The sequence below is a fragment of the Contarinia nasturtii genome, unplaced genomic scaffold, assembly GCF_009176525.2.
Source record: "Contarinia nasturtii isolate CC-2019 unplaced genomic scaffold, AAFC_CNas_1.1 Cnas_scaffold_1758, whole genome shotgun sequence".
Classification (NCBI taxonomy): domain Eukaryota; kingdom Metazoa; phylum Arthropoda; class Insecta; order Diptera; family Cecidomyiidae; genus Contarinia; species Contarinia nasturtii.
Window position 1 is genome coordinate 701 of NW_022199090.1, and position 13507 is coordinate 14207.

Here is a 13507-nt window from a genome sequence, read left to right on the forward strand (position 1 = left end):
CCACCCAGTCAATATTCCCTCGTTTTTCGAGTATCAATATCCCGACAAACATTTTATTTTTATAAAAAAAATATTTTCTGTATAACTCCTTCATAATGTTTTTATAATTATTTAAAAAAAACTGTATCTTTATAATGCCTGTATACGTACTGTATAACAGTTGTATAGACAATTGATAAAAATAGAAGCGAGGCTTGTTTATTTCCTTTCTACCTTCTTTTAAAGCACTAAAAATGTTTTTAAAATAATTATAAAGAAAATCTTTAAAAGCATTATTATAGAAATTATATAGATTTTGTATATCTTAAAGTTCCTTTTTAAAGTCTTCCAAAGAATTTAATAGCCTTTTATAAAATTAAGAATACGCCTATATAAAAACAAAAACAAAAGAAAAACAAACATACCTGACATCTATAAGTACCAATATCTTCTAGTGTACAACTTCTAATATGCAAAATGCTATTGTCACCATCATGTTTGATTGTGTATTTGCTGCTATTTTTGATGGGCTTATTGTTAAACGTCCATGTGAGTTCGGGGTATGGTACACCTGTAAGGAAACATTTCCTATAGCTATTTATGTATTTTGTCTTCAACCAACAAGTTAACTTCAATAATCTCCGACCAAAATAAAAACGGGTTTTTTTATTTGAAAAGTGTCGTATACACACCATGTACACGAACCGGAAGCTTAGCATCAAGATTTAGGACGGATGGTTGATCAAATAGGCGTAATGAGAAGTATGGTTTCTTGTATATTTTACGAACGCTTGCATTGCATTTTGACATATCTTCGCCGATTGGGTTGGCCAACTAAAAAATATGTTGAGAAAAAAAATCGAGGAATGCTCTTTTAATTAAAATACACAAACAAGCAGCTTGAAAATGTAGAATATCAAAATTCATTTCGGGGTTAGTTCATAATGTATGTGAATGCATCCGTTGAGCTGACCAATTCTATGGTTGTGTTAAGTTGTAAAATATTGTTTTTTTTTTTAAAGATGATTTAAATTCAAAGAATACGAATTCTTTTTATCGCCTATATAAAAACAAAAACAAAAGAAAAACAAACATACCAAAAGTGTGTATACACCAGAATCATTAACGTTAGCGGGATTGATAATCAATCCAACGCGTTTACCATCACAAGTCATCATAATGCGATCATTTGGAATAAGCGGTTTACCATCTTTGCTCCAAATGATATCCGGAACTGGATTTGCAATGAATGGTGCTGACAATTCTAATGCTTGACCCTCATCTGTATTTGCATCTCGTAAGCCACTAACAAAACGGGGAGCTTCTTCCGCATAACGATCATCTGTTTTGCTATGCACAGTAAGCTTAGCTTGAGATGAGCATGCACCCACTTCATTTGTTGCAATCGCTTGATATTGACCAGAATCTTCTGCAGTGGCTCTATCAATAATCAATGCAGCTGTTCCATCGGGATTCTGAATTATCTTCACTCGATCACCATCTGGTCTTATTTCTTCTCCGTTATGAAGAAATTTGAGCTTTGGTTGGGGATGACCAATAATCTTTACTCCAAATTTAACTGGGAAACTTTCAACGACCTCAGTATCGTGTAAGTCAGAAATGAACACTGGTTTCTTTTCTTTTGGTTCAACTTCTACCTTTGCCGCTCCTTTCGCCTCCCCTAATTTATTGCTCACCTATTGAATTAGACATAATATGAAAATAAAACAATAGAATTTTAAAATCATCTCTTCTACTCTTATTTCGTTAGACAATTGTTTGTTGTATGATTGTACAAATTTTTGTTTTGTATTTGAATTTCAAATTAGTTGAAAATTGTAAAAAAAAGTGTCAATTGGACATAATATAAAAAATAAAACTTATCAAGATATGGAAGATTTGAAGATACACAACAAGAAACATAAGCAAAAGGAGGCGACAAATTGATCAAATGATTTAAATCATTTAATTAATTAATTTTTTGCCTCATTCAGTTTTTCCGTTTGTGAAAATGTTTTATCTCACTTTTTATCCATCGAATTTGGTTGTTAAGAGTGATCTTTTTTTATATTGGTAGTAGTAGTTAAAAATGTCGTATTTTTCGCTGAAAATGTGCATTTATTTCAATAACAAAATGAATGAATACATTATTCAAAGTACTGTCCATCGCTAGCCAATACTTTTTCCCATTTCTCAGGCAATTTTCGGATTCCATGTTTAAAGGACTGTTAATTTTTTTCAGGTATCTAATGACCGAGTCATTTTTCGACTTTTATAAAGTTTGCACATAATTGATCAGAAACGGTGCACTGCATCCATTGAAATTAGTGGTATTCAGAAATAGGAATGTCCAGTGAGTACAGCGGGGGTATAAAGATTTTTTATCGATCTATTCTTCAAACAATTTCTTATGATTTTGCAAAAGTGGAAAAAATCACTTTTTCAAAAATTTGGATAATTGAATTTTTCTACAAGTTTTTTGTAATTTTTCTGTTACATTTAAACCAAAAACGATCACTCGACATCAATAAAGATCATCTGTAACGATTTTGATCAGTTTTAATTCGATCAAGTTTGGCAGAATCACCCAATGGGCAGAATCACGAATTTTTGGATTTCACGTCGATTTTTGTAATTCAGCTCAACTTACATATGGTTTTCTATGCTTGAAATTCTTGAAATAGATCCCTCCTTCACAATCAATCTCAACTCAATACGAAAATGAATCCATTTGTAAATTTGGAGCGACATTTGATTAGTCTTGTACTGCCATTCAACCAAATTTTCCTTCAGTTCGAATTCGCCACAATTTTCACCACTTTCAGGAAATGTAAATATTTGATATCAATCGCATTGTTCATATTTAGTCAATCCACAACTTTTAAATGCATTTAACATAGACTTTTTTGCAAAAATGAGTGAAATCATTCAACTTGAAAATTTTTGGTGAATTTGAAGTTTTACACCAAATTCACCACTCAGTGTCACCAAACTCAACATTTTTGTGTTGGAATCAACAGATCTTGTTAATCTCAATGCATCATAATGATTATATGCATTTCTGAATGGATTAAAGTGAAAAAAATTAAATTCCCGCAAATGATGTTTTGTTGGAACGTAATTCGACATTTTCGATGCAATAATAAAACTTGTTTGTGAAAAATTGTGTTCACTTTGACAAATCAATTTGGCGAATTTTTTGACACTCTTTAAGATAGAATAGCTGTCATTGTCAAAAACTAGTAAACATGACAATTAAGAGGTTAGTAACAAATGCGACATTTTTAACTACTACTACCAATATAATAAATTTGTTATTTTCGAAATAAAATATGTTACGGTATTTTTATTGAATAAATTTCTTTTGTCTTTTCTCTTGGAGCCACCCAGCTAATATTCCCTTGTTTTTCGAGTATCAATATTCGACAAACATTTTATTTTCGATAAAGAAAATTATTTTCTGTATAACTCCTTCATAATGTTTTTATAATTATTAAAAAAAACTGTATCTTTATAATGCCTGTATACGTACTGTATAACAGTTGTATAGACAATTGATAAAAATAGAGGCGAGGCTTGTTTATTTCCTTTCTAACTTCTTTTAAAGCACTAAAAATGTTTTCAAAATAATTATAAAGAAAATCTTACTTCAACTGAATACACACCAGCATCTTCTGGACGTGCTGAATCAATACTGTAAATATTTCAGAAAAATTATGTTGATATTCTTGTTGATATTGGTTTATATTTTTGTTATATTAACACGACAACTTACTTCAATCCAATAACACCGTTCGGCTGATTAACAAAATTAAACGCTTGTGATGGTCTTAATTGTGTACCATCCTTAAACCATTTTACTTCTGGTGAAGGAAAAGCGGAGACTTGTGCCTCCACCAATATTGGTTGTCCAATTACTACTTTCAAATCTTTTAGTGGTTTTATAAAGACTGGCGCCATTGGTTCGGCTATTGGATATATTACACAACATTTATTTTAAACCAATTTAAAAATGAGGAGCATGAAAATATGTAACACTATACATACGTTTAACAGCTACAGCGCAAAGTGCAGAATTTTCTCCATTTGGATTTGAAATTACCAATTTGTAGGCTCCGCAATCGGATGGTTTGGCTTGAGCAATTTCAAGTTTGACCACTCCATCTGGTGTATTTGTCAACTTGATTCTACAAAAACATTTTTTTTTGCATTTATTATCAAATGTAACGAATTGGCTGTGTAGGCATAATTTTGCTACATAATTTTTTTTCAAAATTTAAAGACATAAAATTGATGTACACTTAACCTACACTTAATTTAAAGGCTGTACACTTTCACAAAATCATCGTACACTTAATTTGAAAATTTTCAGTTTAGGTACTCCCCGCCCCTCATATAAGGCTGGTATGGCCAAATTACTTAATTTCATAGTAATATCGTATATGAAGGCAAAATTGTTACCTACACTAAATGTACACTTTTTTAAGATCATAATACATTACATAAAATTTTGGATTTAGAAAATAGCTACCCCGGGCAAAATTATGAAGACTCCAAGAAAAAGAAGTCGATTTTTTGAAGAAAAAAAATTCAGGTACACTTCGAAACAAAATGTTGTACCTACCTACACTTAATTGAAACAATAAATTTTGAAAAAAAAATTATGTAGCAAAATTATAACTACACAGCCAACGAATTGTATATACTGGGTCTAACATAAGTGAATGTCAATATTTCTTCCACATATTCCTTGGAGCCAGAGGAATAAAAGTGGCTATAGATATATTTATATAGAAAGTATATGAGCACTTTTCCGACAGAAGCCATTTTACAAAAGTAATCGTTTATCAAACATTGTTGGTCTCAGAACGGACATTTCGACAACGGCTTCACATGGAAAAGTACTTTTTTACTTTTCTGGGTTAAGAATATGTGGGATCGATAACCCTAAATGATTCAAATCATTGTTCGAAAACGAATGAAAAAAATGTGTTACAAGAGACCATTTAACATCCATACTAAAAGGAATTCTTAACGTCTGTTTCTAATTCCAAGTTCTATTTGTTTAACTTTCGTATTGTCGCAAATTTAAAATAAATCATACCGATCATTTGGCTCAATTTCTTGACCATCTTTAAACCAAGTTGCCACCGGTAATGGACTACCCTCTACTATGCATTTCAATTCTAACGGTTCGCCTTGGTCAACTTCAGCTGCTCTATCTAATTTGCGTACAAAGTTTGGTGCCTTTTGTAACATGGATAATTGAAATTTGGCTGTTGTTTCGCCAGCAATATTTGTGGCAACAATGGCATACTGTAAATTAAACGAAAAATCATAGTTAGAAACTATTACAAAGTAATTAATTTCACCGTGGGACTTACATTTCCCTCGTATGCTTTGCTGAAGTGTGCAATCTCGAAATCAGATGTGACTTGTAAATCGGAAGCACTTCCAAATTCAATAGCGAGGTTGGCATCATCCAGCTTAATCTGCTTACCATCTTTGAGCCAGTGTAGTGTTGGTTTGGGTATACCCTCGGCACGGACTTTTGTTTCAAAATCAGCATAATCATGAATCGTCGTATCTTGAGGCATTTTGATAAAGTGTGGTTTTTCGGCTGTACAAAATCGGAAAATAATTGACGGAAAAATAATAAACATTTTTTTTTATTTTGATATACGGAAAAAAGATTTTCTGAAACTATTTCTTACTATGACAAACTAGTTTTGCCGTGGCAATAGAATCACCGACGCTGTTTGAAGCCTGTCAAAAAGAAATAAAAAACTTCAATTTATTTCAAGAGAGAATCCATTTGTTATACGGCGATGGTTGAAAAAGTTTTGCTTTTTTATTTGGAGGATTCATTGTGGTTCTATTGTAATCAATACAAACCAAAAAAAAAAAAAACATAAAAAATTTAAAAAGAAATCACATATTATCACATTCACTTTTTCACTCACTCAATTGCACAAGTTCAATTGAACGTATTTAATATTCACCTTAGTTTTTCCACAAAAAATACGGTACACAATAAATACAACATCAAAGCTCCATTTTAAGACTATATTTTATACATTGACGAGCACGAGGATGATTTTAAGCAAAGACTGTTACGAATGCAATGGCATGTATTACATTATGCTCTTATTGCCATCAATTTTTTTTTCGAAGAAGTCATTTGTTTATAAATGAGATCATTACTATATACCAGAGCATATACTAAGCATAGATATATATCCTGGATATTTTGTCAGTATCCGATATTCATTGGAGCCAGACTTTGAAATAGAGTAAAAACAATAGAAGTTATTGTTATAGTGATTGTAGTAATGTAAATGGTTTTATACTTAGACCTATAACAATCACTTCTATTGTTTTCACTCCATTACAATGTCTGGCTGCGATAAATATCAGATACTCACAAAATATCCCGGATATATATCTATGCTCAGTATATGCTCTGCTATATACAAAATCAAAAGATCACGAAACATCTTATCGATTTTAGAAAATGTTTATTTGTTTGTGTGAATAAATGTATGTACAATTCTGTGCTATGCGAAGGGAACAGAAATCAGAAATCAGAGCATATCATTCGCATACCAACGAACCATACACACTCTATGTTCATTGCACACACTCTCTCTCTTTCTCTCTTTTCCCTTTTGCCTTTCGATTGTAACTGCATTGCACACATACAGCCCGATACAGTGAATCAGTGTAACTGTAACAAATTGAAATCTTTTCAAATTTGGAATATCTAAAACAAAGCAACAAATTTTTGAGTGTCAATGCCAATGGCACACGCCGCTAGCGAACAACAACAGCACCGGCTTTTCTGATAATTCTCACTCATTCTGTCCCGCTCTCTCTCCCCATCTCGCATGCACTTGCATCGAATATTAGAAATACTATTGTGCCCAAAAAATAAGGTGAAATTGTAAATATTTTGAAAATTCTTTATTTATTCTTCCAATTCAATTTCGTCGCCTTCAAAGTAATCACCTCCGGCCACAATACACTTATGCCAACGTTTTTTCCAATCGTCGAAACAGCCCGAATAGTCACTTGCCGGTATAGCCTTCAAAACACGTAGCGATTTCTCTTTAATCTCTTCAATCAACTCGAAACGATGTCCACGGAGTGGTTTTTTGAGCTTGGAGAATAGCCAGAAGTCACACGGTGCAAGGTCAGGCGAATACGGTGGTTGCGGAACGATATGAGTTGAATTTTTAGCGAAATGATCACGAATAATTAACGCAGTGTGAGCTGGTGCATTATCGTGATGCAAAAACCATGAGTTGTCATTGAATAAATCCGGCCGTTTTTTGCGAATTGCTTCACGCAAACGACGCATAACACCCAGATAATACTCCTTGTTGACAGTTTGGCCGGTTGGAAGAAATTCATAATGCACCACACCACGATAACCGAAGAATACTGTCAACATCACTTTGATTTTTGAACGACTTTGACGTGCTTTTTTCGGTTTTGGTTCGTCTTTTGCACGATATTCACTTGATTGATCGGCTGTTTCGGGGTCATAAGCATAAATCCAAGTCTCGTCACCAGCAATGATGCGTTTCATAACCGATTCATAGTCGGAAACCATCTATTTACAGACGTTGATGCGACGCTCTTTTTCGAACAAATTCAATGGTTTTGGTACCAATCGAGACTTGACACGTCTGAGGCCCAAATGGTCTTTCAAAATGGTGCTTACTGATCCTTTTGAAATGCCAACAATATCGGCAAGGTCTCTAGATGTTAATCGACGATTTTGGAGCACAAGATCTTTGATTTCCGTGACGTGTTTCTCATCAGTTGATGTTGATGGTCGTCCAGAACGTTCTTCGTCTTCAACGCGTTCTCTGCCTTCTTTGAACAATTTGTACCACTTGTAAACATTTTTTTGAGACATGGTCTCTGCACCGAAGTCCCACTTCAACATTCTGTACGTTTCCGCAGCAGATATTTCATTCCGCATACAAAATTTAATGCAAGTTCTTTGCTCAACAAAATCAGACATTGTTAAAATCGCCAAATGTAAATTTCTTGATGTAAACAAACGAACATAATCAAAAACCTCATGGAAATATTGACTTGAAATTTTGCATAGATGTCAAAGACAGTGCTACCAACCTAATAAAAAAAGAATTTTGATGCTCCACTTTCCCCACAAAATTTGAATTACAATTTCACCTTACTTTTTGGGCACAATAGTATGTATCGACAAGTTGTCGTAGATTGTTTTCGGCGACAGCACGAAAAATGGCTAAGTGTGTGTGTGCGCGTTAATTCTTCTGTTTATGATTATGTACAAACATTGCAAATCCCAGAAAAAAGACAATCTCGCACCGGCTGTAATGCTCACTCTGTGTGTGAGTGTATGTTTCCCAGAATTAATGTAAATGTAAATGTTGCTAAGTGTCGGCATTTTTCTGCCACCGCATATAATGTCAACTGAATTTCACAACAATTATAGCGCGCATACAATATAACAACGTTCATCGAAGTATACAGTGAAACTCGTACATTACGTGAAAAAATAATACACAATTAAATTTTTTCAAAGAAAACCTCAACAAGTCAAAAGAAAATTGTAAGTAGAAAGTGGAAATTGTTATTTTAAATTGATTAAATACAGTAAATTATCGATTGATTTAACACAAAACGTGAAATAAAACAGTAGCCATTGCCAAACATCCACGGCAATTAATTTAATTTGTAGGACACAGTGTATGTGTGTGATTTGGATGACGAACCAATGTGGTTTATTAAATATATTAATTGTGCCTTTTTTTAAAGCTATAATTGATCTAATCAATCACATTGATCAGTTCTTTGCTCTGTTTACTGTTGATGTGCCTCTTCCAACGACACAATTCTATGACACTGGATCGATTTATTGCGTTCACAAAAAATCAATTAATTCCATAGGTGTTATTTTTTCTACTAATTAGTAGAATTTTTATTAGTTTATCAGTTTCATCATTTTTATTATTTTATTACTTAGTAGTTCTTAGTAGCCACTAAGAAGTAATAATTATTATTTTACTAGCTACTAACAACTACTAATTATTAGGTCTTAGTAGATTTTTTATTAGAATGTTAATAGAAATTTTATTAAAATTTTCACAGTTGCAACTTTCTCTCGCCTTTCAATAGCCAAATGACGCCTATTGATTCAATCACGATTGGTATTCGCTTACTATTCAATAGGCATCACATAGCAAGTTTATATGAAACTCTCGGAGACTCGGTATAGAGCACTCAAACAGTGAAAAAAGTCCAGATCGTGATTCAGATGATATGGAATGCGATTTTTTTCATTCTGATTTCACCAGGTGATACAGAAAATTGAGTAGTATTTGTAAATCGAAGAAAAAAAATTTAATTATTTTTTTCATTTTTCGCGATTTTTCACCATCTACATGGGATGCTTGTATGAAAAACACGGAAGACCGCTGAAATGGCACTGTCGTAGGTCCGTATATATTTGGCGTTTGCCATTTCAGCGGATTGATGCACAATACTCCGTGTACGAATTATTCGGGTCCCCTCTGTCCACCAGAGACCAAAATCAGTTGGATACAATATATTTTTCGTACTTGAAATTAGGTGCATATTCAAAAAAGTGCACTTTTTGGAGTGTCATGTTTAAGCTGCTGTCGTAGCCATACCACAAAACTAAAATTCGTCCTGTTAAGTCAAATGGTCATGAAAAATGTCCAACTTTACGAATATGACAATGGTTTGCATCGGGCAATACTAAAACATACATATTGAAGAAACTTAAATAGTCGCCCTCGTAGTAGCTAGTAAAATAATAATTATTTCTTCTTAGTGGCTACTAAGAATTACTAAATAATAAAGTACTAATGGAAAAAATCTACTAACTAATAAGAATTTTTATTAATTATTATTTATTAGTTACACCAATGATTAATTCAGTTTATAGATTGTGTCATTGTTTGAACCATCGATGTTCAAAAAAATGACAAATCTATTTAACTCTAATTTTTTGATATTCAAAAATCGATAAATGTGAATAAGTCTGGTTCTTAGGAGCCATATCGGTAATATTTCGTTGATATCGATGAAAATAAAGTGTTTAAACTAATTGATTGATGTACGTATATAGGTAGTGAAAATAAAATTGGGGTATGCTTTTTTCTTTTCCCATTCGATAGCCACATAAATAACAAATAAATTGTGGTGTGTGCGATAGCGGGAGGACATTTCTAAAATGGCTATAAAATATGTTGAAAAAAAATTGGGACATGGTTTTTTTCCACTTTCATTTGATAGCCATACAGATAATGAAACAAATTTTATTCTTGCAACCAAATGTTGTGTTATTTTTATTAAGATTTGATTTTTGTTTTTGACAGAAAATAACCATGAAACGATTCCCGGGTCGGACATATATGTCTGGCACAGAAAAAAGGATGAGACCGCCAGTAACAGAACAAAACATACAAAATCCCTAGTTCACATGGTAAGTGTGTAACAAAAAAAAAGAAGAAAAAATATGCAGTTGAAATCGAGTGTGTTAATTTTTTGTTTTCATGCATACAGGTCATATATCAGTTCCTGTTCATCAGGTCACAATTGTGATTTCATCTAGCGATGAGGAAAATGGCGAAAACAATAAGGTTAGAAAAAGAATTTTATATGTACGCATTTGTCTATCTTTTGATTAGTACATGTACATTAGGGTGGGTCAAATTGTATGGCGCTGAAAAAATGTTTAAAGCATCATCGCGATTCTGGTACTCGAGAGTCAAGCGCAATAAGGGCACACTATATAAACGCCATCCATGGGGTCAATCACGAAATTCTAGTGCATCTAGTTTTTGATAAGATTTCACTAGAAAACTAGAAAATTCTAGTGCGTGAAGTTGGCTCTCAGTAGTTTTTCATATAAATTATATGGCCTTTGGTGTGAAGTTGGCTTCGTTTGTGACGTCATTCTTCGCACTAGATTTACTAGTTTTTCTAGTATTCACTAGCGTGATTCGCCCTATGACGCCATCTATTAATAACCGACTAACTACAATGTAAATCAAACGTATCTGTTTCCCCTTTTTATTTACTCCCTTCCCCTCTCGCTATACTTTTACATTGTAGTTAGTCTGTTTTACAAAGATGTCGTTTCTGTGTAAGATGTGTATTTATATGGATAGCGCTCGATTCTCGCTGGTACTATGGACCGTAACAAGTATTTTTGCCCAATGAACCATACTTCTAAAATGAATTTCGAGTCCGCGGAATTTTTTTGGCAGTTATTTTCCAAAATACTAAAAAGTCGACCTATTTAGTGCATTTCAAATTCAAACGCTAAAAACATTATTTTTTCTTTAGCCAAATGTGTAAACGGAGGTTTTTTGGTACGAGGAAGCCGAATATGGCCTTTGTTTCGCGATAAAATCACGTTAAAATACACTTTCCCTACAAAATATTACTTTTTTTGACAAAAATTCATCATTGTGTACTAATAATGCCACATCTATTCAAAGTTTCTAGGTTTTTTGTGGCTAGAAACATTTTTAGAGTAATAATAATGCAATTTCATCTTGTATTTTTAGTCATTTGAACGTTCCGTATAGTTTGAATATCGAGAATTTCATTGAAATCAAGAGTAAATGAACGAATGATCAAAAATTGTTCACAAAATGATTTACATTCAAAGGAAAAACAACTTTTCAAACTGTTCTAACTGCTCAATTCGATTCATTTTCATCCAATAGGCAATTCTTATGTCTATTGAAAATAATCTGAATCGCGGAATCTTTCTTAATTGATAAAAATAGAGGTGGGGCTTGTTTATTTCCTTTCTAACTTCTTTTAAAGCACTAAAAATGTTTTTAAAATAATTATAAAGAAAATCTTACCTTTATTGTATAAACACCATCATCCTCGACTCCAATATTTTCCACCACGAGTCTGTACAATAATTTTTTTTAATTGAGTAAATTTCTTTCCGATATTTTCAAACTGTCTATTTTTTGCATTTTACTCACGTGTAAACCTCTTTTTCAACATCGGCAATAACGTTACAATTATCAATATTGCAGCAGTTAACATTGCCTTTGGTCCAGATGACTTTTGGTTTGGGATTTGCATGAATATTTACTTCAAACGTAACAGTTTTGAATGGTACAGAAATTTGATCTTTGAATCCTTCGATTTCTGGCTTCAGCAAAATATCTAAATGTGCACTAGTTTCAACATATCCATATTTGTTTTTCGCCTAAAAATATAAGAATATAAAAAAAATTATTAATTCAAAAAATAAAATAAATATATTTATTTTCATTTTTAATTTCACAAATTAAAATTCAATTTTTTTTTTTAAATACATCAATATATAAAAACATTTCCATTAAATTTGATTAAAAAATATATCCATTTCACAAAATTTAATTGTGATTGGGCGGCGCATGTATTTCGAAATATGTAGTTGCTTATCGAAATGGTTTTTCCCAAATTCATTGCCAGTCAAATGTGCGTAGATATTTATGAATGCTACCTCACTCTCTTCTACGCTTGAATGGCGCTGTCCAATATATGGAAATGTTGCTTGACAGCTCAAATGAGTGCGTTCAATGTGTCATATGGAGTGTTTTCAATATATACAAACATGTAATTTTGTTTATGCAGAAAACAATAAATATGTGTATTTAAGTGCAGATTTATATAATTTAGTGTTATTTCATGATAAAAATCGATGTTTAAAATTTCAGACATAAAGCTGACAAAAAAGTTAATAGTTTTTTTTACATAATTCATTCGTGCAGATTTTGTAAACAATGCGGAATTTCATGCAGAAATTTTAATCGAAGAATCTTTGAGCAAAAACAAAATATATTCCAGAAAATCAAACATGCAGCTCGCTTTATTAATTGATGTGTTTTCTATCCGCGAATAATGGTGCAGATTTAGCGAAGTGGTCGGCTGAAGTAATGAACGTAAAATTATTTGTTTAGTTTATGTCTAGCTGCATGGTTCAATATAGTTTTCTGACATAAAGCAAAAAAAAAAAGTTACTTGTTAGAGTGGCTCTTGGTCTATAACACATATTTTTACTGTCAAAATTTTGATGTCAAATGGTGTCGAAATTGGTGACGGTATTTTGAAACAGACTGTGTAATCCATATTCATCGTATATGATCCTATGTAAAGTTCTATACTTGATCTAGTTCACATTGACGGTTCAAATCGTTTACGTCCACTAGCGTGGACTTGGACTGTGTGTTTCTTCTACATGTACGTTGTAATGGATAAGTATAATAACATGGCGTCGTTCAAATAAATTTAAAAATCCGTCCACTCGTGTCGACACCATCTAGCACGGTAGTAGGGATTTCATTGCTGTGGGCCACATACCTCATTTACGAAGTGTGTGTCCACGAGGCACCGAAAGCCAAGCTCGACACAACCGATCGCATTCAAATGTTGAATGCGGTTGGGGAAGTGGTACCAACGCAAGCGATCAATGTTTTGAAGTCACTCGATGATG

General features: G+C 32.7%; 2 protein-coding genes across 2 annotated transcripts; both read right to left on the reverse strand.

The window, feature by feature from the left end:
• Positions 1–347: 347 nt before the first annotated feature.
• LOC116347229 (obscurin-like) lies at positions 348–12244 on the reverse strand. Its single transcript, XM_031777749.1, has 11 exons — positions 12009–12244; positions 11880–11931; positions 5694–5745; positions 5364–5599; positions 5084–5295; positions 4027–4166; positions 3755–3947; positions 3628–3673; positions 1077–1676; positions 672–813; positions 348–550 (listed from the first exon to the last, which is right to left on the reverse strand). Exons 4-11 carry the CDS (start codon positions 5574–5576, stop codon positions 348–350), a joined length of 1749 nt encoding a protein of 582 aa, XP_031633609.1. The 5' UTR covers positions 5577–5599; positions 5694–5745; positions 11880–11931; positions 12009–12244.
• On the reverse strand, positions 7578–7903 carry LOC116347230 (protein GVQW3-like). Its single transcript, XM_031777750.1, has one exon. It carries the CDS (start codon positions 7901–7903, stop codon positions 7595–7597), a length of 309 nt encoding a protein of 102 aa, XP_031633610.1. The 3' UTR covers positions 7578–7594.
• Positions 12245–13507: the final 1263 nt, after the last annotated feature.